Below are 25,642 nucleotides of genomic sequence, written 5' to 3' on the forward strand. Positions count from 1 at the left end.
AAACCGCAGGAGAAATAAGCCTGTGAGAGCTGCAAAGACACCACTGGGGCTTGAGGAAGTTTAAGCAGAGGATCTGGACTCCTGCTGTCAGACTGTTCCAGGGAGACTTGCTAAATTTACTCTGCCAGGAGAGCCCTGGGAAGAAGGGCCTGGAACGTGTGAGGGCATTCCCGCAGCTTAGCTAGCAACCCTAAAAAGCCTAGTTAAAGATTTACCTTTGGAACCAAGTTACTATTTCCCACCCCTTCTCAGTTGAAGCTTCCTTGTTTACTTAACTATTTAAAGTTCTTGTTGATACTAATTACGTGTCCCTACAGTTGCTGGGCGTGGGACACATCAGGGTGACAAAAGAAATGCCATCCGGATGTGCCTTCCACACTTGCTTCAAATCTTTTTTTGCCCAAGCACGCTACTCATTTGTATTGATTCAGCATTTTAGATTTATTTATTTTTATTTATAGTCTGCATTTCTCATTAGGACTCATGGCAGATTACAACTACGCTAGAACTATTCAGGAAATCAGTAAGCCAATTACAAAATATGGTAACATTTGAATCTAACAGCAAAGATTCCTAGTAAAACAACATAATGTAGTGGGTACTGAAGAACTGGAAGATTAAAAAAAAAGAACACGTTATCCCTAATGAATGAATGAAGTAATAGAAATCAAATAATGTGCACTGCACTTCTAAAGGCAGGGAGAGAGATACCTGCCTGGAAACAGGAGTTCCCATGGTCATGGTGCCCCCACCAAAAAGACCCTGTCATATATTACCATCCAACAGAGGAAGAACAGAGTAGGGCCTCTGAAAGTAACTTGAGTATATGGGAGGAGAATATACAATCAATGCAGGTCTTTCTGCCCCACACGCCTGCTGGAAATGAGGAAAACATAATTCGGGGGTCCACTTGGGAAAACGACCGGATGTAATCGAATATACATTTGATTCTCAAATAGCTCTCTGCTGCTTGCTGCCTTGCACTGTCAGTGTTCACCTAGTGACACTTTGCAGACACACTTTTTTTTTTTAGACCAGGAAGGGGCCGTGACAAAACTACTAGCCTCCTTTTCCCATTGATCATGTGACATGACTCGAGAGCTGCCAGTTCCCCCGAAGCAAACCCGCTGGACTTTGCTCCGTGACTCGCATGTGCCCTTGGGCAGCCTGACTGTTGACCAGGGTTATTTAAAGGAAGCGTGAAAGCTTCTCCTGCTTCTAAAAGGGGAGGGGCTGTGGCTCAGTGGTAGAGCCTCTGCTTGGCATGCAGAAGGTCCCAGTTTCAATCCCCAGCATCTCCAGTTAAAGGGACTGGGCAAGTAGGTGATGCGAAAGACCTCTGCCTGAGACCCTGGAGAGCCGCTGCTGGTCTGAGTAGACAATGGCTGTTACCGCACTAGGTATTCCCAGCGATGTATTAAGAGTTTGAAACTGTTATAAAAAATACTGTTCACACTTTGTTTGGCCCCTTTAGCTGTGAAGGCGTCTTCCAACCATTTTTTAGCCGTGGCATCCAAAAACCCTTTTAAAGCGATGTTTTTTATAACATTTCCAAACTCTTGATACATCACTGGGAATACCTAGTGCGGTAACAGCCTAAGTATTCCCACCGATGTATTAGGAGTTTGAAACTGTTATAAAAAATACTGTTCACACTTTGTTTGGCCCCTTTAGCTGTGAAGGCGTCTTCCAACCATTTTTTAGCCGTGGCATCCAAAAACCCTTTTAAAGCGATGTTTTTTTTTATAACATTTCCAAACTCTTAATACATCGCTGGGAATACCTAGTGCACTAGGTATTCCCAGCGATGTATTAAGAGTTTGGAAATGTTATAAAAAATACTGTTCGCATTGGTTCTCATAGGTTATCCGGGCTGTGTAACTGTGGTCTTTGTATTTTCTTTCCTGACGTTTTGCCAGCAGCTGTGGCCGGCATCTTCAGAGGAGTAACACCGAAGGACAGTGTCTTCAGTGTTACTCCTCTGAAGATGCCGGCCACAGCTGCTGGCGAAACGTCAGGAAAGAAAATACCAAGACCACGGTTACACAGCCCGGATAACCTATGAGAACCAATGAACTCTGACCGTGAAAGCCTTCGACAATATTTTTAATACTGTTCGCACTTTCTATGTATTCCCAGCGATGTATTAAGAGTTTGAAAATGTTATAAAAAATACTTTGGCCCCTTTAGCTGTGAAGACGTCTTCCAACCATTTTTTAGCCGTGGCATCCAAAAACCCTTTTAAAGCAATGTTTTTTTTATAACATTTCCAAACTCTTAATACATCGCTGGGAATACCTAGTGCGGTAACAGTGTTACCGCACTAGGTATTCCCAGCGATGTATTAAGAGTTTGGAAATGTTATAAAAAATACTGTTCGCACTTTCTATGTATTCCCAGCGATGTATTAAGAGTTTGAAAATGTTATAAAAAATACTGTTCGCACTTTCTATGTATTCCCACCGATGTATTAAGAGTTTGGAAATGTTATAAAAAATACTGTTCGCACTTTCTATGTATTCCCAGCGATGTATTAAGAGTTTGGAAATGTTATAAAAAATACTGTTCGCACTTTCTATGTATTCCCAGCGATGTATTAAGAGTTTGGAAATGTTATAAAAAATACTGTTCGCACTTTCTATGTATTCCCAGCGATGCATTAAGAGTTTGAAAATGTTATAAAAAATACTGTTCGCACTTTCTATGTATTCCCACCGATGTATTAAGAGTTTGAAACTGTTATAAAAAATACTGTTCGCACTTTCTATGTATTCCCACCGATGTATTAAGAGTTTGAAACTGTTATAAAAAATACTGTTCGCACTTTGTTTGGCCCCTTGAGCTGTGAAGACGTCTTCCAACCATTTTTTAGCCGTGGCATCCAAAAACCCTTTTAAAGCGATGTTTTTTTATAACATTTTATAACATTTTTTATAACATTTCCAAATACATCGCTGGGAATATCTAGTGCTGTAACAGACTTTGATGGACCCAGGCTCTGATTCAGTGGGAGGCAGCTTCATGTGTAAAACTACACCTCCCAGCGTGCCTCGCGAAGGGAGGCGGCTTCGGCTGTAACTTTCCAGCTTGGGGTTGGTCTGATGATCAGAAGCATCACGTTGCTTCTTCTGTTTGGAGACGCCTGGGCTGCTGTTCGTCGCTCCGGGCGGCTGCATCTCTGCGGGAAGGGCTTTTCGGTCCTCCGGTCTTCGCGGAAGGGTGAGTCTAAAGGAAGTTAGATTTTAGCAACAAGTTAGCCAACGGGAGAGGATCATGCGCAGCAAAGAAGCGAAGTTTGTTGAAAGGGAAAGATCTAATATAATGTAACTTTGATGGTTGTGTAAGTGCTCATTTTGTACTTGTGTATTTTTGTATTTTTTTATGTTTTCTTTTTTGTATCTGGATTTATGTTGATTATAATTTGTTTTGTTTTTCTTTTTTCTTTTCTTTTTTATTATAAACAATAATAAAAATTTATATTAAAAAAAGAAAGAAAGGGGAAAGGGAAGGCGGGGTACGAACCGATGCTTCTTGCGTTGTGCTTTCTGGTATGCTTGGTGCACGGGAAAGCGGATTAATTCAGCCGTGGCGTGTATTCAGGGACCGTTTTTGGAAAGTAAAAAGAAAGGATTCTTATTGTTACTAGAGAAATGCTTGTTAACTAAGTACTTAAAAAAAAATCCTACCCGTTTTCGAGGGAACTCAGCGAGGTGTACGTGGCTGTACTTTTCTCCATTTTATTCTCACAACAACCCTGTTAAGTAGCTTAGACTGAGAGAGTGATTGGCCCAAGGTCGTTCAACAAGCTTCTGTGGCGGAGTGGGGATCTGAACCCAGATCTTCCAGATTCTAGTCTGATACTCTGCCTGCTACCAGGGATGTGTGCAGAGAAAGAACTTCTATATTTGTAAAGCCCCCCCCACACAGAGGATCCCTTGAATCCTTTTAGGATCTCTGATAGCTAGGCTACCCGATGGCTGTGGTTTGCTTGCTGCATGCACTGTCCCCTGGACTAAACATTTAAATTATGATGTTAGCCCACCTTTCATCCAAGCAGCTTGGGAAAAGAGTGTATGGCTTCCCCCTCCTCTGTTTTATCCACACAACAACCCTGTGAGGTAGATCAGGCAGAGAGAGAGAGAGAGTATGGTTGTCTTAAAGCCACCCAGTAAGCCTCACAACTGAGTGGGGGTTTGACCCTGGTTCTGTCCGTTCCTAAACTGTATACCACCCCGGCTCTTCTCATTTTACATACTGAGCCACTGTGGAAGATCTCTGCCTGAGATGCTTGGTAGCTGCTGCCAGTCAGAGCAGACAATACATGGATGGAACAGTGGTCTCTGTGTTCGTGTGTCTTCTAGGAGGTGGGCGCAAAATGTGCTCTCTGGTGACCCCTACCCCACCTCAGTTGTTGAGATTCCACTGTCCTATTTGTATTCTTGGGTTATATTTCTTGGTCATATTGGCATGCAAAGAATGTTGTGGGGTGGAATGTTGGCTTTAATCATAAAGTTGGAAGGGACCTCCAGGATCATCTAGTCCAACCCCCTGCACAATGCAGGAAATTCACAACTACCTTCCCCCCCCACACCCCTAGTGACCCCTACTCCATGCCCAGAAGATAGCCAAGATCCCCTCCCTCTCATCATCTGCTTAAGGTCATAGAATCAGTGTTGCTGACAGATGGCCATCTAACCTCTTCTTAAAAACCTCCAGGGAAGGAGAGCTTACCACCTCCCAAAGAAGCCTGTTCCACTGAGGAACCATGCTAACTGTTAGAAAATTCTTCCTAATGTCTAGATGGAAACTCTTTTGATTTAATTTCAACCCATTGGTTCTGGTCCGACCTTCTGGGGCAACAGAAAACTCGGCACCCTCCTCTATATGACAGCCCTTCAAGTACATAGACTCTAGAGCTGTAGCTTGTGATAATAGGGCAGAAATACTTTTAAGAACAGTCCTTTTTTCAAGGAAATAAAAAGGGGGGGAGTCCTGATGGGAGTTGCCCTTTATGCCAGTGTGATGTAGTGGTTAGAGAGTTGGACTAGGAATGTTTCCCCCCCTCTTAAGTCACATCTGACTGATGGTGACCCTGATGGGGTTTTCATGGCAAGAGACTAACAGAGGTGGTTTGCCATTGCCTGTCTCTGCGTTGCAACCCTGGTATTCCTTGGTGCTCCCCCATCCAAATACTGGTCAAGGCTGTCCCTGCTTAGCTTCTAAGAACTGACGAGATCGAGCTAGCCTGGGCTATCCAGGGCAGGTTGGACTAGGATTTAGGAGGCCCAGATTCAAATCTCCACTCTGTCATGGAAGTTTGCTGGGTGACCATGGTCACGTCCTCTTGGCCTAACCTACCTCAAAGGGTTGTTGTGAGGATAAAATGCAGGACAGGAGACTGATGTAAGCTGCACTGAAGAGAAAGATAGGGCATAAATGGAGTAAATAAAACAGTAAAATAAACATTAGCATTGTTAGCGCTTAATGTTAGCCAAATCTGGGGCGGGGGGAGGGGGTTGGTGTGACTCAGGGAGGGGCTAGCCCAATGCAAATTCTAGAGCTTACCTGGGATTGAGCCTGTAACATAATATTGCCTTCTGGAAAGCTGGCCACTGAGAGGGTTAGATCAGCCAGATAAACTAACCATGAAGAAGAAGAATGTGCCGTCTAAGTTGCAGCTGACGCATGACGACCTCATCCATGGGGCATTCCAGGCAAGAGACGAGAAGAGGTGGTTTGCCATTGCCTTCCTCAACATCCCAACCCCAGTTTTCTTTGGTGGTCTCCCGTCCAAGTACTAATCCTGGCCAACCCTGCTTGGCTCCCAAGTTCTGATGAGCTCAGGCTAAGCTGGGCTATTCAGGCTGCTAATCATAGCTGAATGAAATCTTTTAAATACCCATTCTGGAAAGACTGGTGTACAGCGTTCGGAAAGTTTGTGTAAGGGGAGAGGGAAACCACAACCAAATAGATGGGCATTTTAGCATCAGAGAGCGAATATGTACTGTTTGAAGATAATGCAGCAAAAATAAAGCTCTCCTCAAAATGATAGTTCATTCTTGTGGGGAGGGTATGGAATGTTGTCCTTCTTTCCAGCTCTGAAATAGATACAACATCCAACAAGACAGCGCTCTCCCTCTAAAGCATTAATTATAGATCGCTTGCGTCTTAAAAGTCACAGCATGGTTCAGATGTATTTTTGATGATGGTGGTTCAGCTATGCAACATGGTTACTATCCCTCAGACTTTTCTGTAACTGTGGTGTGCTCTGCAATCTCAAATTTGCAACAGATGTGTCTTCTGAGAGGAAGAAGCTCCTATTCTCAGTTCTGCAAAATAGCAGCCATCTAGTGCTGGGAAGATGCAGTCTTGCCCTAGCAGCAATATCTGGACAGTGCAAGGAATGAGAAATAACAGCTGTGTGTTATTTTTTAGGCCCTGAAAGGGGCCTTAAAGATAACGGGGAAATAGAAACAGAAAGACCTGGCAAAGTGGCAGGCTTGTTGGCTGCAAAGTCCTCTGATTCAGATGTCACTGTACAAACTCACCTTAGTGACTTCAGGCAAACTATCATCTCTCATCCTACATGAAGCTGCTCTATGTTGAATCAAACCTCTGGTTCACTGAGTTCAGTACTGACTGGCAGCAGCTCGCTGGGGTCTTTCACACAACCTACAACCAGATCCTTTTAACTGGAGATGCCAGGGATTGAACCTGGGACCTTCTGTCTGCAAGATGCCCTGCCACTAAGCCATGCTCCTTCCCCTGATGTAATACTCCTGTTTTCCCACCTTGTTGCAGAGAGGTTTTGTGGCATCACATGTACTTTGCATATATACGGACCTTTGTTTGACTCTCGGGTTGGATCTCTGCCTGAGATATTACAGAGCCACCACTGGTTTGAGTAAAATGTTTTAGGCTAAATGGATCAGTGGTATTTTGTAGGGGAAAGCAGATGCCCCTGTTTGTAGTTAAGCAACTAAACTGAGAATCGGGATCACCCTCTCTCAAATCTTGGTGCTTGCTTGAAGATCTTAAGCAAGCTATTATTTCTCAGCTTAAAGTCCCTGTCTGCAATAGGGGGTAATACTAAGATTAACCCTACCTTCCAGTGTTATAAGGATTATTGAGGAGTGTTTTGGAATGTTCCTAATTGCTGTGTAAAGGTTAGGATTTATTGCCTTTGGTGAGTCAGAAGCATGCATGTGGATTCGTAGAAAAAAGCACTGTTGGCAAATATTATATATTTTTACCTTAGTTGTTTGTATTGGATATTTTTCTAGGAGGAGACCCTCTCTTCTCTTAACCCTTATCCCTCTTTATTCCTTTGTTTATTTTTCTTCTTTCATTTCTGTTCATCTGTGGGTCACGTGGCCAGTGACCTGAGGCTGATCAAAACAATCCAACACATTTGGAAGCCCACGCAGGCAAAGCGTGGGGTGGTGGAGAGAGGTCGTCTGGTGGCCAGGGCAGAAAGCCAGTGGGGTCACCCCTTCTGAACTCCTGCTTCTGTTTTTCCATCTTTAGCATCAGGAAGTGATTTCAGGCTAAGAATGGGGGTTACCGCACTTGTATTCTCAGCGATGTATTAAGAGATTGAAAATGTTATAAAAAATACTGTTCGCACTTTCTATGTATTCCCACTGATGTATTAAGAGTTTGAAAACGTTATAAAAAATACTGTTCGCACTTTGTTTGGCCCCTTTAGCTGTGAAGACGTCTTCCAACCATTTATAAGCCGTGGTATCCAAAAACCCTTTTAAAGCGATGTTTTTTACAACATTTTCAAACTCTTAATACATCGCTGGGAATACAAAGTGCGGGAACCCCAAAAATCTTGGCAATGAAATCAGCTACTAGAGAGAAGGGAAGGCTAATAGGAGCCCAGGAAAAGATGTCATGTTTCTTGCGTTATAAGGCCATAAATGGCTTGGGGGCTGGGGTTCCTGAAAGACCATCTCCTCCTGTACTGCCTTCCCAAGCCCTTATCTTCCGTTCTTCTGTTTGCAGAGATGAGGTGGGTGGCTGGCAACCAGAGACGGGGATTTTTTCAGTGCCCTGCCTTAGGGCCTGGTCAGTCCTGAGATATGAAAACAAGGGGGCCACAGGTGGGTTTTTTTTTTACTTGACAGTGGCACCTCACCTTTGTAATGTGCACCTTTGTAATTTAAATGTGAACTCCCACTTGAGCCTCACATGGCCTGTATTTTACTGTCCTTCAGCCCAAATTGTTTATTTGTACCTAGACTTCTGTGGGGTTGAATAATCTTTAGCAGTTTTTATGCTCCGTTTCTCGTCTGTTTTATGGATAACATTTGGCGTTGCTGAATGTTTTTTTTATTCTTCTTTTATGGCTTAATTTATTTCTGAATTGCCCAGATGGGCTGCACTAGCAAAACAAAAGGTGCACAAAGAATCTTCAAATTCGTAAACAGTGGCTGTTACTGTACTAGGTATTCCCAGCGATGTATTAAGAGTTTGAAAATGTTATAAAAAATAACACACTTTTTATGTATTCCCACCAATGTATTAAGAGTTTGGAAACATTATAAAAAATACTGTTCGCACTTTGTTTGGCCCTTTTAGCTGTGAAGACGCATTCCAACCATTTTTTTAGCCGTGGTATCCAAAAACCCTTTTAAAGCGATGTTTTTTATAACATTTTCAAACTCTTAATACATCGCTGGGAATACATCGCTTTAAAAGGGTTTTTGGATACCACGGCTAAAAAAATGGTTGGAATGCGTCTTCACAGCTAAAAGGGCCAAACAAAGTGCGAACAGTATTTTTTTATAACATTTCCAAACTCTTAATACATCGCTGGGGATACCTAGTGCAGTAACAGCCTATTTATTTGATGATCCCCGACATCTTTCGCATCAAAACGCTTCCTCAGGGGATCAAGCCTTGCTTTCAACAAACAGCTCCAAAAGTTTCTCAAACAACAACCAATTGTTTGCTGTTTGGGAAACATTTTGAGCTGTTGTTGAAATCCCCTGAGGATAATTGGTTATGTGGTGTTGGGTGTAGGATGTGTGGGTGCATGGAGGGCTACTGGAAGCCACTGATAAATAAAAATTGCCACTTTTGAGAATGTAGCCTCTTGGTGATAATTCCAGAATGGTAGCTGCGCTAGTCTGTTGCAGAAAAATCATACCTAGATGTTTGATACTCCAGTTCATCTGAATAAGCTCGGATGAAATAAGCTCGGATTCATTAAAGCTTATAATGAAAAATGTCTTGTTAATCCATACCCGGTGGGACTTTAAAGACTACGATATGTTCAGGCAGTGTGGTGTAATGGTTAGAGTGTCATACTAGGATCTGGGCTACCCAGGTTTGAATCCCTACTCTGTACTGTTGCCGATTCTGGGTTGGGAAATTCCTGGAGATTTCTGGGTGAAGCCCGGGCAGGGCAGGGCCGGGCTTGGGGAGGGCTCAGTGGGGTATAATGCCATTGAGTCCACCCGCCAAATCAGCCATTTCTTCCAGGGTAACTGATATCTTTAGCCTGGAAATCAGTTGTAATTCTGGGAGATCGCCAGGCCTCACCTGGAGGCTGGCAACTTTAAGATTGGAAAGAGGACCAGAAGCCGCCTTTTGCTGCACAAGCCTGCTCCTGCTGATGGCCTCCTTGTCTAGAGGCATAGCTAGCTGCAGGAGTCCCGCCTGTGCTATGCATCAAAGACCATTCCTGGGATTGGACTTGGGTGTGTCGTTGCCTTTTCTGTGTGTAGAAAGCGAAAGCGGTCAAATGATCCACTAGTTGGCCTGAACAAGAACCACTGAGAATTGCATTGTTTTTAGGGCAGGAAGTATGAAAAAAGCTGGCAGGCCGCCCTGTTACATGCAGCCGTTATCTTGTGTACTTTATCGGAAGGGAATGGAAATGACAGGGAATGGAAATGTGTGCTGGACTTTGTTCTGGTGCTTCTTTGAATCTTTGTGGTGGATACTGGAAGGACTGGAACTTAGCATGGGGGTTGGGCTCAGGACCTTTCTTTCTGTGTTCATTTTAAACACCTTTTTATTTTTTATTTTGCAAATGCAGCCTCTGGGATGGCTTCATCAAGAAAGAGAAGGCCTTGGGGAAGAAAAGGAACCATACCCCTTTCCTCTCCTGCTGTATTTTTGCATTTATTCATGCTGCGGGACCCCTGGCTTGGAATCTTCCAAAACATAGTGGATTTCCCCTTGTTTCTTTGCTTCCATTTAAGGCTGAAGGACTGCTCCTCGAAGCAGCTTTCTTCACCACAAGCAAGACATGTCTTATATTCACGCTCCTGTTTTTCTTTGTTATTAGCCTTAAGGTGGAAAGTACAAATTTTAACTTTTCAGTGGTGCAGAAAGTTCACTCTTAAGTGGTTCCTGTTAGTTTTTAGTAGAGTCTGTGCAGGAGAACCTCCCAATGGATAGTGTTGCATGGGTCTCTTGCTCTACTGCCCTTAAGGATGTCCAAATCTGCCACTGGAGGTTCTGTAAGACCACCACAGTCTATGCCCCCCTGCACCTTTATAGGGACCCTAACCTTATCAAGAATCTGTGGTCACTTTTGGTTTTGGAGAGTAGGTAGTTAGGTACCACCATGAAATGTGTCCCCCAACCTTGGCAGCCATCTAACCACAACATGGCTGCCGTGGAGACTGAAGCTGTCACAGAATGCTGGGGTGTTGCAAGCCAGGCAGTCTCCTATGGGGGAAGCTACCATTTCCAAATCAGGTGCTCTCTATAGACACAAAGGTGCTACCTCCTGGCCTCTTTTGAAGCACCTCCTTCTCCAGCCAGCATAGTGTAGTGGTTTGGAGCGATAGAGTCTGATCTGGAGAACCGGGGTTGATTCCCCACTCCTCCACATGAGCAGCGGCTAATCTGGTGAACTGGATTTGTTTCCCCACTCCTACACATGAAGCCAGCTGGGTGACCTTGGGCTAGTCACAGCTCTCTTAGAGCTCTCTCAGCCCCACCTACCTCAGAGGATATCTGTTGTGAGGAGGGGAAGGGAAGGTGATTGTAAGCCGGTTTGATTCTCCCTTAAGTGGTAGAGAAAGTCGGCATATAAAAACCAACTCTTCTTCCTCTTCCCTCAGAACTCTCTCAGCCCCACCTACCTCACAACGTGCCTGTTGTGGGGGGTGGTGGTGGAAGAGAAGGTGATTGTAAGCAGCTTTGGGTCTACTTTCGACAGAGAAAAGTGGGGCTATAAAAACCAACTCTTCTTCAGAGAGCTGGAGGAAACCCAGGGTTGCCTCTGCTTTGGGAAAGAAGGAATTGGGGCTGAGAACACTTCCTTAGTGTTCCTTTGGGCATCCTGCTGGGAGGGGGTGGGTCACTGTGTTAGAAGATCTTTGGGTTTGTCCTGAGGTGCAGGGATGATTTCAGGCCAAGCTAAAATGAGTCGGGGACTTTCCTGGCATCCCGAATTAGTTGATCAACATCTTTCCCAAAGTATGTCAGTTGTACGCTCCGGTTGTTCAAATTTCTGCTATAAATAACTCCGAATCCTGCAATCAGATACACAGGGAAACTGCAGTCAAAATAGATTTTTGGCAAGCTTGATGAATTGGCTTGGCTGGGAATGTATGTTCGATTGAATCTGCTGTTTGGGGAGAAAGCGATAGCAAGGGGGATCCAATACTCCAAAGGTGAGACTCCCCCTACACCATCCAACACTGCTCATACCTTCTCTCTAGAACCACTTGTATAAGAAATACAAGGGTACTGTTTGCTTTGAGACAGAAAGTGATGTTTCTCTCAGGACCCTTTAAGAACCTCGCCTGTGCTGTCCAGGGTGAGAGCCAAGCATATTTTCAAATCCGTTTCTCTCGCTCTTAAATACTGAAGATTTGTCATGGTGTGGAGTCTGATTTGGCACAATGATGAAGCCAGGCAAGCTGTGGTCTGAAAAACAAATCCTGTGTGTTAGAAAGCTGACGCCCCAGACTGTGACCCCTTTTCCATCAGTCTCTGCATCTGTTACCTAGAGAGGTCATGTCTCCCTAGGTGGTCACTGCTCTGAGGATCAGCCGGAGAGCTCATGCTTCTAGATTCCTGGAACTGGAATAGTCTCGGATTGTCAGGAAAGCTGGGCAAGCTCTCCCCTCCCCTCTGGTCAACAGCCAGGGCTTTTGGAGCCTGGGAGAAAAGCCTGTGGTTTTCCTCCGGAGTTGACTCAGGACAGGCTGCTGCCTGACCTGGAAAGGTCAAAAGCCTTCTCTTCCTTCTGATCAAACATGGACTGTAATCTACGGGGGTTTTCTGCAAGTGTGGGGCCGTGGCTCAGTGATAGAGCATTTGCTTTGCATGCTGGAGGTCTGAACTTCAATCCCCGGCATCTCCAGTTAAAAAGTATCGGGTAGTAGAGTGTGGAAGACCTCTACCAGGAGAGCCATTGCCAGTCAGATTCCACAATACTGACGTTTATTTCCTCATTACATTTGTTTTTATCCCCACCTTTTCTCCAAGGAGTTCAAGATGACAATGCATCATTCTCCCATTTTCCTTTTTATACTTTCCACAACCCTGTGAGTAGGTTGGAGGAGGGGAGAGAGGAAGAGAAACTGGCCCAAGAGTTATTTTTATTTATTTATTTCATTTATGCTCTGCCTTTCTGCCCAGTGGGGACCCAAAATGGCTTGCAGCGTTCTCCTCTCCTCCATTTTATCCTCACAATAACCCTGTGAGGTAGGTTGGGCTAGGCATGCCATTTGCCCACTTTGGGTGGGCCTTTTCCCACCACCACTGGGCCCTCCTATTCGCCGTTGCCGCTAAGTCTGGTGGGAGAATGGTAGGGGGAAGGAAATGATGTTGCGCTATGTGTCGAACATCATTTCCAGGCAAAAACCTGGACGTGACATCAATGTATCACCCGATACTCTAGAAACTTTCTGGTATTTCGCCCAGACAACACACAGCACAATGCCACACCCGCCCTGTGCCCCACCCCTAAAGATCCTGGGGGTACCAGGTGGCAGCCTGTCATCTCTAGATGTGGCTGAGAGAGAGTTAATGGTCCAAAGTCACTGAAGCTTCCATGGCAGAGTGGGCATTTGAACCTGGGTCTCCCAGATAGTGCTCCGACACTCTGCTATACCACACTTAACAGCAGCTTCATTTCATTTCATTAACCTTTAATAGGCATAGTTCAAAAGACATCTCATACAGATTCTCACAATCAAAATAAAATCATACCAACCCAAGATGAACAAACCCAGGGCCCCTGTCAGGCTCAGAAATATGCAAAATATATAAATTACAAATAAATATAAAATATACCACATTATAAAAATTAAACAAAGGTTAAAATGATCTGCCCATCCAGCCGGACAGTAATACAATAAGCAATAATAGTCGTGGGGCGAAAACGCATGGTCGCTTTAGCCTCCTTTAATCCCGGTTACCGCACATCCCAGCGATGTATTAAGAGTTTGAAAATGTTATAAAAAACATTGCTTTAAAAGGGTTTTTAGATACCACGGCTTATAAATGGTTGGAAGACGTCTTCACAGCTAAAGGGGCCAAATAAAGTGCGAACAGTATTTTTTATAACGTTTTCAAACTCTTAATACATCGCTGGGAATACAAGTGCGGTAACAGCCCCTGTTTCAGCCACTATTCAGCCAGGATCGAACTCATGCGTTTCGCCGAATGTGTGCTGGATCCTGGCTGAAACAGGGATTAAAGGAGGCTAAAGTGACCATGCGTTTTTGCCCATAATCATTGACCATTCACTAAATCAAGTCACAACCGCAACTTAAAATATTAGACAGGCTACAGTAGCTTCATGTGCCCTCTGTGAGCCCTGTTGAAATGAACATTTCATTTGAATGAGACTTGTCAAGGGGAACATCCGTTTGATTATGCCCATGGGTGAAATCTGTCTGTTTGGCTGCCCTTCATAGTGCTCAGACTTCTCTTGCTTCATAGTAAAGCCCTCTCTGTATGTATGCCTCATGAGTTAAAAACGTGGATGGACATGCACTGTGGCATTATATAAATTCATGTTTGTTCTTGTAGTTGACAACAGTTAGCCTCAATGATGACTAATCAAATGGGCAAGGGCATATGATGATGTTTGCACATGTACTGGCATGGTAATCTTAATAATGGGAGGAATATCTCTTGTTGTCTTGAACTACAATTTATTTACTTCATTTATACTCTGCCGCCCTCATGAGTTCCCCAAGTGCCTGACATTGTTCTCCTTCATTTTCTTCTTACAACGACCCTATGAGGTAGGTGAGGCAGAGAGTGTGTGACTAGGCAAGGTCATCCAGCAAGCCTCCATGGCAGAGTGGAGATTTGACCCCAGGTCTCCCAGATCCTACTGTGATACTCTAACCATTGCACCACATTGGCTACATACCAGAACTGATGAGAAGCATCTTCAGGTCAATAACTATGTTACAGATATGGTGGAGTTATCACTTTCCCTTTGGCTGGATGCCTGTGACGCCCCACTGATAGTTGAATAGCAGAAGTTTGGGATGGGCAATTCAAGTGGCTCATTCCCGTATCCATGTGGCCAGTCCTCAAGGTGATGTTGTGCTGACATGAACTGAATGGAGCAAGAATAAAGCTGTGTGTTGCCATACCTCCCTTATTCCTTTTTTCCCCTTCCCCCTTGGCCCTTCTTTCCTCCCTTTTCCTGGTTGTATTTTCCTGTCCCTATGTCTGTCTGTCTCCATCCTTTCTCTCCCACCCTCCGATTGTGGGTGACATCAATGATATGCACTGATACACAATCACCTTTGTGACATCGTTTCTAAGGTGGAGTATTTTAGGTGCCATCTGTACAGGATTTATTATTAGTGATGTTTTAAGATTATTTTAGATTGTTTGACTTGTATTTATATTATGTATATTAATTTGTTGTTTGCCACCCAGACCCAGTTCACCGGGGAGGGCGGGGTATAAATAAAAAGTATTATTATATTCCAGTCTATGCATAACCTATGCATAACTATAACATAAATATAAATAAAATTTACGTACTTTGTAAGTTCTGTACTTGAATTTGGAATCCCAGAGGGAGAAAACTGGTTTGAGGGGTACAGTTTATTTTATTTACTTCATTTATACCTTGCCTTTCTCCCCAGTGGTGACCCCAAGTAGCTTACATCATTCTCCTCACCTCTGTTTTTTCCCCATACCACAATCCTGTGAGGTAGGTTAGGCTGATTGTGTGTGACTGGCCCAAGGTTACACAGTGAGTTTCTGTGGCAGAGTGGGGATTCGAACTTGGGTCCACCATTAACCACTATACCACACTGGCTGAAGTGGAGAAGTTGTGAGTGGGGGGAAGGGTTAAGCAGCCCTAATGTTTTTTTCCACTACAGTTTCCCCTCACTCCCAGTTGCGTTTTTGTTTCTTAAAAAGTTTAGGTGATCTATAACATATTTGTGTAATGTGTACTTGGTTTGAGAAAGTGCGCTCTCCTCATCCCCCCCCCCTTCTGTATGGCTAGGTATGTGCTGACTCGGATGAGTAGGCCTCAAGCCCACGAAAGCTTATGGTTCAGTAAATCTGCTAGTCTTTCAGGAGCCATGGGGTTCCTTTCTATTTTGACTGCCAGCTAGCCCGCTAGAATTTCCTTCCTTGCCTTGTAACCTGTTGCATTGATGCAGCAAACTTTCTTCTAGCCCTTAGTGGCATGAAGGCCCTGTAATAAGATACAACGGATGGGGGCCTCAAAGTAGAGGTCAGAATTGACGGTGGTTGTTTTGAACTGTCTCTCTTTCTACTTCCCTCCCCCTCTGTCCTTTCACAGAACGCCAGCATGGAAGGCTTATCACCCAGTACCTCAGATGACCCTCCAACTTCCACAGTCCTCTTGGACAGCTGCCACTTCTCTCAAGTCATCTTTACAAACGTGGAGAAGTTCTACATCCCTGGAGTGGACATCACCTGCCACTACAACCTTTCCGAGTACATCACTCCCCGCAGGAAAGACTGGGTGGGCATTTTCAAGGTGAGTTGGTGTGTCTGGAAGCCACAGGTCTGGGTGGCGCAACATGGATGTTGAAATTTAACTCTAATGCATTCAAATCTGTTGCTGTGTTTTGTAGAGGCCTTTTGGGGTCACAAGGGCTTTTATCCTCTGGATCTTTGGGCATGGTTACAATTTGAGAAAAGGGTACCGGACTGTTTAGGTTGGAGTTCTGTTGTGAGGCCCATGGTCTTATGTGGGGTGAACATAAAAACGTAAGAAAAGCCATGCTGCATCAGACCAAGGCCCATCAGATCCAGCAATCTGTTCACACAGTGGCCAACCAGGTGCCTCTGGGAAGCCCACAAACCACTGCAGCAGCATTGTCCTGTCTGTGTTCCACAGCACCTAGTATAATAGGCATGCTCCTCTGATCCTGGAGAGAATAGGTATGCATCATGACTAGTATCCATTTTTACTAGTAGAGTGGGAAGAAGAGGTAACGTGGTTATAGGATTTTTAATGTTCTCTTTGAGAGCTTGTCTTGAAGCTCTCTCCCTTCCCCTGGGAACAAATCTTTCACCACTGGAGCCTAGATGGAGACACAAGTAACATTTTTCAAAATTTTCAGATGCTATAACATCAATACAATTCAGTGTACTTGCTTAACTTTCCTAGTAGCTGAGAGACTGTTGTTCTTTTAGAGGCACGTGGAAGGGCTTTTTCAGTATCTACACTACCAGCTTATCTTTGCGTGTACCTGTTTGGGTTTCCCCTCCTCCAAAATAATCCTGGGAACTGTCATTTGGTGAAAGTGCTGAGATTGTTGTTTGATATCCCTTGTGTCTCTGCATGGGCAGAATGACCATGAAATGTAGCCTATTGCCCAGTAACACTGAATGTGTATAAATACAGCACATGAAAAATAGGATACAAAATTGTTTCATGTTGTAAGATTTTATGGCAAGGCCAGGGGAGAATGGTGTGGAGTTACTTTGCAAGTGGGTTTCGAAAGGTACTGACATCAGTCCCAGTTCAGAAAGTTTGAGTACCATTATATTTAAATCTGTGGTGCCCCTTGTTCTTGTATGGTTGAAAGCATGAACAGATGGGCCTTCTATTCCACTGTGAGTGCCTTCGTCCTAACGGTTAACCAAAGACCAATGCAGGAAAATGTTGCTGTTGCAGGTGGGATGGAAGACGACGCGTGAATATTACACGTTCATGTGGGCGCCGTTACCGAGCAGCCCCGACAATGCTGAACATCAACAAGTCCTGTTTAAGGGTGAGTTGTGGCATTGAGGGATGCAAATGTGCCACTGGCCACTTCTTGGTAGAATCACATGCCTTCCAAAGCAATTCTGTACAATGCTCTGGATGGATTGTGGGGTGGGGGGAGTGACTGGTGACTACTTCCCAATATCTTCAGAGCAGATCAAGCTTTGTTGGTGGTTCCTTCTTGTATGGCTCGATAGGGTTTAATGTCGAATGCATTCGCAGGCCAACTAGTAAGGTGGTGGGAAGTGCCGTCAAGTCGCAGCCAACTTATGGCGACCCCGTAGGGTTTTCAAGGCAAGAGGTGTTCAGAGGTGGTTTGCGATTGCCTGCCTCTGCGTGGGCTGACAGAGTTCTGAGAGATCTTTGACTGGCCCAAGGTCACCCAGCAGGCTTCATGTGGAGGAGTACTTGCTGAGATGGGCCTGCCTGCTATGGCTTTGTAGGTGGTGTTTTTGCTTGGGCTGTGGCCAGTTTGCACGCTTGAGAGGCTAGAAATACGACCTGACTTTTTGTCCTCTAGCTTACTACCTGCCGAAGGATGATGAATATTACCAGTTCTGCTATGTCGACCAAGACGGAATAGTCCGTGGAGCCAGCGTCCCCTTTCAGTTCCGTGCAGTTGCCGAGGATGACATGCTGGTGGTTACTACACAGGTTTGTTTCCGTTCCTGTTTCCTTTCCTACATAAGTTTGTTTCCTTTCCTTTACAGCTGTACTAGCAGCATTGCTACCATGTGTATCAGTGTGCGGTCACCATGTTGTCTAAACAGGGGCAGCATGTGTTTTTTGTGCGCTTACTGCTTTGGTACATGCAAACCCAAACTGTGGAAAATCCAGAGGTCATTTGTGTGTACCAGAGCTGTATGTGCATGTAATACCTATATGCATGACCATGCATATTGGGAGGACCTGTGCACCGCTGCAGGCCTCCTGGTAAGTGTGGATATAAGGTCTGAAGGGGAATCTAGTACGGTGCTTGCAAGCCTTTGCCAGCCCATTATGCCCCCTAGCTGGTACCTGGCCTGTCATTTTATTACCGGACCCTTGATATCACTATCTAACCACTAGGTTAGCTTGGTTGCAGGTTGGCACTACTGCTTACTACACTAATCTGGTTTTCAGAGGGAGGGGAAAGTTGCACCCTATTTCCCAAAAGAGAAATCCATGTGCATGTGGTAAACTCTGGTCCAGTTCATGGTATTTGTCACATTTGTGTCACACCCTTCCTCTTAAGGAATGCAGGGCCATAGATCAGGTCCTCCCCTCCTCCATTTTAACATCAACAGCAACCCTGTGAGGTTGGCTACGTTGAGAGTGTGAGAATGGCCCAAGATCACCCAGCACACTTCCATGGCAGAGTGGGTATTCGAACATGGGTTTCCCACATCCTAGTCTGACACTCTTAACCGCTATATTATGGTGTCTCTTTGTTCGCACCAGTGAGTACCTCTATTACGATCACGTTCCTGATGGTGTGGGAAAGGATTACTGGATCCAGGTGATGCATGTTTGTGTTCAGAAATAATGTGCTACCTTGAGTGGAGGTGAGGCAGGATGGCAACGAACACCTCTTGCAGACCAGCAGCCATCTCTGTAATGGATTTCATCCTTTTAAACAAAACTATATGAAGCCAGGAGCCCCGTGGCGCAGAGTGGTAAGTTGCAGTACTGCAGTCAAAAGCTCTGCTCACGACCTGAGTTCGACCCCGACGGAAGTTGGTTTCAGGTAGCTGAAGGTTGACTCAGCCTTCCATCCTTCCGAGGTCGGTAAAATGAGTACCCAGCTTCTGGGGGTAAAGGGAAGATGACTGGGGAAGGCACTGGCAAACCACCCCGCAAACAAAGTCTGCCTTGGAAACGTCGGGATGTGACGTCACCCCATGGATCAGGAATGACCTGGTGCTTGCACAGGGGACCTTTACCTTTTTATATGAAGCCAGTGGAGTGGCCCTGTGTCTGCCATCCTGATCCCCTCAGAAGAGGTTGTTTCAGAGTAGTAGTGTGGTAGTTAATTGGCCCTACCCAAGGGAACTGAGCCTGAATGAAGGAGGATTCTCTCCAGAGACGTCTTTTCTCTTTCAAGGACCTCAATAACAGAGTCTTTGTCCTTCCAGCTGAACTTTCAAGGAATTCAATAACAGAGTCTTTGTCCTTCCAGCTGAAGTGGGCAGGGCCATCCTCAAACAATGCTAATGAAAGGTCTTCCAGAGGTAAGCAGGCAGGGTGTCGGTTGTGATGGTGGATGGCTGACCGATGACCACATGGACAGTCACTTTGGTAGTCGGACCGTTTCCACGGTAGTCCTAAAGATGAGCCAGTGATGGCCACAGCAGGCCCGTGAGTTGAAGACACAAAGCGCAGATTCTATTGGCAAAGTTATGTGCTGAAGTAATCACAGATAAGGACTTACAATGCTTGTGGTTTTTGCTGTGAGCTGATAAAGGCTAAAAGTGCCAGAGACTAAGGCAGATTGCTGAACCATCAGTGCTATTAAAAGTGTCTACCAGCATAAAGAGCAGTGTGAAACGTAATTCCGCTTTGTTCCATTTGCGCTTACAATTTTGGAATGATTTCTATAGTGTGATCCATTCACATGGCGTTCTTGCAAAGTAACACAGGGAAGAAATGGGTCCCTGCCCAAAGATCTTACATTCCTACTTTTACCATTGGAGGGCAAGGGGATGATGAATGGGGAGAGGCAAAGATAATGGGATCTGGATCTGTGCGAGAGCCAGTGTGGTGTAGTGGTTAGACAGGCCCGGGTTAGAATCCCCATTCTGCCACGGAAGCTTGCTGGATGCTTTTGGGCCAGTCACACTCTCTCACCCTAACCTGCCTCACAAGGTTGTCGTGAAGATAAAATGGAGAGGAGAGCGATGTAAGCTGCTTTAGGTCCCCAGCAGGGAGAAAGGTGGGGTAGAAGTAAACAGTCAATCAGTAAATGTGCACCCTTGCAGTTCATAGGGGTTTGATCTTTTCAGCTGGGAAATAAAGACTAAGGGGTGGAGCCAGGGATCAGGTGGGTTATGAGAAGGAACTTGCAGGGGGGCAGAAAGGAGTAGTGTGGAATTCTAGGCAGCAAGAGACAAGCCTCTGGGCATGAAAGGTGTTTGTTTTTTGGAGGAGCATTGCTCTGTGGTGCTTCGCCGTGTTCAGCACTGTTGTGTGACTGTGCGAGGGGGAAAAAACAACTTGCTGACTCGTCTTTTTCAGCCAGCCCCATTTTAAGAATCAGTCCCCGGTGAGGTCGTCTGTCCCTCACGCCAAATGTTTTGATTTAACAGGAGCATTTGACATCTGAAGCAGATGTACTCTCTGGAGGGCTCTTTTAAATTCCTCCCCTCGTCACACAGTGTCTTGGCTCAAGATCGGTAGTGAAATGCATGTGCTTCTCTACCTGTGTTCCCCATGCCACCATTTTTGCTACCTGGCTGTGGCCCTCCTGTGTTTGCTGCGGTTCTGGGAATCCCTGTGTTTCAAAGCCTTTCCATCCAATGCAGGCGTCCCTTGTGAGATGTTTGGACACAGCTGGTGTCTTCTAGCTGCCTGCTTTCAGCAGCTGCCTTTGCAGAGTTCCTATCGATGCAGCCCTTTTCACATTGCTTCTTAGAGAGCCAGCGTGGTGTAGTGGTTAAGAGCAGTGGTTTGGAGTGGTGGACTCTAATCTAGAGAACCAGGTTTGATTCTCCACCCCTCCACATGAGCGGCAGACCCTAATCTGGTGAACTGGGTTGGTTTCCCCACTCATACACGCGAAGCCTGCTGACCTTGGGCTAGTCACAGCTCTCTTGGAGCTCTCTCAGCCCCACTTACTTTACAGGGTGTCTGTTGTGGGGAGGGAAAGGGAAGGCGATTGTGATCTGGTTTGATTTTCCTTTAAGTGGTAGAGAAAGTTGGCATATAAAAACTAACTCTTCTTCTTCGTCTTCGTCCTCCCTAGGGAGAAGTAGAGGAGATTGAACAGAAAAATAAATCTCTGCTTCACGAAAACCAGAAACTGAAGGAAAAGTTAACAAATCTCCAAAAGCGGAATGAGGATTTACAGGAGCAGATAGACATGGCAAAGGTTAGCAATTCTCTTTTTAAAAAAAACAAAGCCCTGAGATTCTCACATGGATCAAGGGAACTATCTTTTATTTCCTTGGAAGGATATGGAACTTATAACCGAATATGTGAAGTTGCATTATACTGAACTGGACCATTGGTCTGTCAAGGTCAGGCTTGTCTACTCTGACTGGCAGCAGCTCTCCAGGGTCTTAGGTGGACTTAATCCACATCACCTATCACCTGGTCATTTTAACTGGAGATTGAACCTCTGGGACCTTCTACATGTCAAGCAGATGCTCTGCCATGAAGCCACAGCCCTGAACTAATGAGCAGATGAAGCTGCCTTATACTGAGTCAGACCATTTATCTATCAAGGTCAGTATTGCCTACTCTGGTTGACAGCATTTCACCAGGGTCTCAGGTTGAGATCTTTCACCAAAATATCAAATGTATGCAAGATAACTGACCACAGTGAGGATTCACAACATTAGGTTTCCAGAGCTAATTTAACATTTATGGTGTGAGAAGAATTCCAGGTGCTGAATCAGCTTATTAAGACTAGCAAGACCATGCTGTCACAATACTGTTCTAATGAATTACCACTGTGGACACTACTTCTGTATGTTTGAGCTTTGTAGAGAAATGTCACAGGCTGTACTTCTTGTATTTTATTGGCTTTTGACCCCACTGTTTGCTAATCCCCCCCATATCCATGTATATTTTTACTTGGCAAATGAGAAGGGGCTGTGGCTCAACAGTAGAGCATTTGCTTTGCATGCAGAAGGTCCCCAGTTCAGTCCCCCATCTGGGGTTGAAGGGATCAGGTAGTGCTTGATGTGAAAGACCTTGGCCTGAAACCCCTGGCAAGCCCCTGCCTGTCAGAGTAGACATTGGTCACCTTGACAGATCAATGAACTAACTTACTAGAAGGCAGCATCTGGAGAAGCGAGGAATTGAACCTGCAACCTTTCTGTGTGCCAGTCAGATGCTCTACCACTGGACCATGGCCCCTGCACTTCTTCAAGGAACGTGTCTGAAAGCAGAGTTGGGTAGCTAAAGTAACATCTCTTAATCCAGAGTGAATGTTCCACAAAGCAGAGCTTGCAAAAAAATTATTTAAAAACCTGACATAAGGACAGGGGGAGAAGAAATCTTCAAGAAAGATTTCAGCATAGCGTTGGTTGCAACCGACCTTGCACCTAGACTCTTAATATTTTTACTCTCCGTTCCTCCTTACCCTCTATTTTGTGTGTCCAGGAGACAGCGAAAGAGCTTGAGGACAAAGTCCATTTGTTGCAGAGTGGAACCATGGAGCTTCAGAGAGCTCAGGATCTCCAGGCTTTAGAGATCAGCTCTGCCCACAAGGAACTGGCTGCCGTTAAGGAGGATAACGTTAAACTGCAAGAGGAAAACCAGGTAACTGTTGAAATTGCTGACGGATCAGGAGATGCTTGCCAGCAGTGGGGAGGTTAAACAACGGACCATCCAGCCTTTAAGCAAGTGGTAATGGAGTTGAAGGAGAGTGTGGGTATTGTGTCCTTTGCATATGGGCTTTCCATAGAAGCCAGATGCCAAAGTGAGTCACTCCCATGACTTTATCCTGTTGACTCTTCAGGATCTTAAAAGAAGATTGGAGGCTTTAAGGAGTGACAGCGAGACCCTCAGTTTAGACGCAAAACTTGCCAAAGGGGAGATCATTCGTCTGGAAATCCAGAACAGCGACAAGGAGGCAGAACTACACCAGTGAGAACACCTTTATGTCTGTCTGTCTTTTTTGCAAACCCATGGACTTAAATGGGAAGAGTAAAGTCTGGTTGTTCCATCTGTGCCTCCTGCTCAGACATATTTATTCTTTACTTCCTGTCTTTTTCTCCCCAATGGGGTGGGGGGGACCCAAAGTGGCTTACATCGTTCTCCTCTCCTTTATTTTATTGTCACAACAACCCTGTGAAGTAGGTTAGGCTGTGACAGTGTGCCTAGCCCAAGGTCAACCATCAGGCTTTCATGGCAGAGGGGGGATTTGAACCTGGGTCTCCCGGATCCTAGTCTGACACACTAACCACTACACCACGCTGGCTGTCCATGACAAAGTTGGGAGTGAGGGTCTGAGTGCAAGGGATTAGAGCCTCTTGCCATTTATTGATATGTTTGAATTTTGGTTTGAATTTTGGACAGCGGTTTTAATGCTCCTGTAATTCGGGGGGAAAGTGGCACAGTAATAATTTAAAGGTCCTGGATGGCCCAGGCTAGCCTGATGTCATCAGATCTCAGAAGCTAAGCAGGGTCGGCCCTGGTTAGTAATTGGATGGGAGACCACCAAGAAATTCCAAGGTTGCTGTGCAGAGGAAGACAATGGCAAACCACCTCTGTAAGTCTCTTGCCTTGAAAACCCTACTGGGTTGCGATAAGTCGGCTGCGACTTGATGGCATGGCACTTTACACACACACAAATTTAAATAAATAAATAAACTAGGCACATGTAGGGGCAATGAAAAATATCTGAAGTTGTTTCCCTCTCCAAGCTGCGATTAGTCCAAATGAAAAAAGAAACACAAGTAAAGATGTGAGCTAGCTCTTCAAAGCTCTGATTTAGATTTGGCATTCACAGTCTGCAGTCGATGTTGCTCAGGGAAAGGTGACATAGCAACTCTGGCAGTTGGAAGGCATCCAGCCCTTACGCAACTTCATATTTTTCTGTAGGGAGAGGTTAGTGGGATGGGGGCCAAAACTCCAAGCCAGCTGCCTCTTGTGTAACTGTCCGCGAAGAACTGAGCCGGCTGGCAAGGCTGCTGACTTTTCTTTCGTGTTGGAAAACTTATAATTGCACCGTTTTGGAATCCCCTGGAAGACACATGGAGTTTTTGAGCGTTGGCTGGGGAAGCAGGTGGATGGGTGTGTGAGCGTATACCACTGCAAGAATATAGCCTGTCTTTTCCCAAACAGGATTAAAGAAGAGAATAAACAGCTGTTGACTGAAAAGGAGCACCTGGAAAGCAAATTGAAAGCTACCCTCAGTTGCGTGGATCAGCTTAAGGTTGGCTACTCCTGGATCCTGTTTCTCAATCTTTCTCTTGAATGGAGACCCTGGGCAATGGAATGGGGGGATTAGAGAGCCAAGTATATTGTGGAGAAAAGGGAAGTTGTGCCCCTGTGGATAGGGCTGAATACACTGAATGCTGTCACCGATGGTTGCTCTCTTTTACACACCAAGGCCCCTTGCTTGAGCCGCCCAATGGATATCTCACGTGCAGTCAGAATTGCTGTCAAATTTCAGAACTGTGCCCTCTGCCCAGTCCCTGATTATTACAGTGCAAGCTGGGATATCAGTAGTTTTAAATAGTGGTAGTAATGTGATAATATCCGCAACGTCTTTGAACTAAACTATGTGTTACGCAAAACGAATTCTGAAAATTCTGGACTGTACAACTTCAGACTGGCATTGGGGGGGGGGACTCATATTTTCAGAATGTTTCCCCACCTACAAAAGCTCCATTCATGTAGCGATACATCAAAGGTAGGGGTGCTGGAAATTTCCTCTCATGTGTAGAAGGAGTGTGAAGTTTAAGCAGTCTGAAATGGTAGAGGCCAGAATTCTAGCACTTCACTGAACGGGTTTTTTTATGTTCATGACTCATGAAGTTGACTTTTACTGAGTCAGACAATTCATTCATCAATTGGTTCAGTATTGTCTACTGGGGCTGGTAGCAGTTCTCCAGGGTCTCAGGACGAGGCCAATCACATCTTCTACTATTTGATTCTTTTAACTGGAGCTGCCAAGGATTAAACTGGAGACCTTTGGCAAGCAAGTCACATGCTCTCCCACTGAGCCATGTTCCTTCTCTGTTACTGCAGGGGGTCTCACATCACTGGGGGTAAATAAGAACTTGCTCGTTTCGTGTAATATGTAGCTCTTTCATCCTGGAAACCGGCCAGTCGAACCAAGCAAGTCTGCAATTTGCAGAGGCTGGGGGGAGTGACCCGGCTCTCAACATCTTTCAGTTGCTCCGGACTTGGAGGGGGGAAACGTTTGAAAATTAAAAGAAAAAAACAACATTCCTGGACATTCACACATAATGTAAAGAATGCCACTGGGATGCCACTGGTAACTAAAGCCATCGCTTTAGGCTTGTAGGGTTAATTTTTGTTGTTGTTACTAAATTTTATTAAATCTAATCTCATAGTCGCTGATCTGGAAACATTACCAAAACATCATGGGTTGGATCCAGCCAGCTTTTCTACCCATCTCAGCCATTTCCCCTCCTTATTACAGGCCCCATACCACTTGGCTTTTGTCCATGCAGGTCCCATGATCCTCAGCATAACCTTCTGCAGTCAAAGGGGAACCCTCCTCTCTCTTTTTTTTTTTTACTAGCAGAAAAGTTCCAACCCCAT

The 25,642-nt window shown here is 45.1% G+C and overlaps 1 protein-coding gene across 1 annotated transcript in view; it reads left to right on the top strand.

Moving 5' to 3' along the window:
• The first annotated feature begins 3,196 nt into the window (after positions 1 to 3,196).
• Positions 3,197 to 25,642, top strand: part of CALCOCO2 (calcium binding and coiled-coil domain 2) — a 30,376-nt gene continuing 7,930 nt past the window's right edge. Inside the window, exons 1-8 of the mRNA XM_056864626.1 lie at positions 3,197 to 3,219; positions 15,767 to 15,967; positions 17,114 to 17,210; positions 17,724 to 17,857; positions 21,144 to 21,269; positions 22,508 to 22,666; positions 22,866 to 22,993; positions 24,194 to 24,284. Coding sequence (XP_056720604.1) covers positions 15,776 to 15,967; positions 17,114 to 17,210; positions 17,724 to 17,857; positions 21,144 to 21,269; positions 22,508 to 22,666; positions 22,866 to 22,993; positions 24,194 to 24,284 — 927 coding nt within the window. The 5' untranslated portion in view covers positions 3,197 to 3,219; positions 15,767 to 15,775. The remainder of the gene's footprint in view (positions 3,220 to 15,766; positions 15,968 to 17,113; positions 17,211 to 17,723; positions 17,858 to 21,143; positions 21,270 to 22,507; positions 22,667 to 22,865; positions 22,994 to 24,193; positions 24,285 to 25,642) is intronic.

The sequence above is a fragment of the Euleptes europaea genome, chromosome 18 (genome assembly GCF_029931775.1).
Source record: "Euleptes europaea isolate rEulEur1 chromosome 18, rEulEur1.hap1, whole genome shotgun sequence".
NCBI lineage: Eukaryota > Metazoa > Chordata > Lepidosauria > Squamata > Sphaerodactylidae > Euleptes > Euleptes europaea.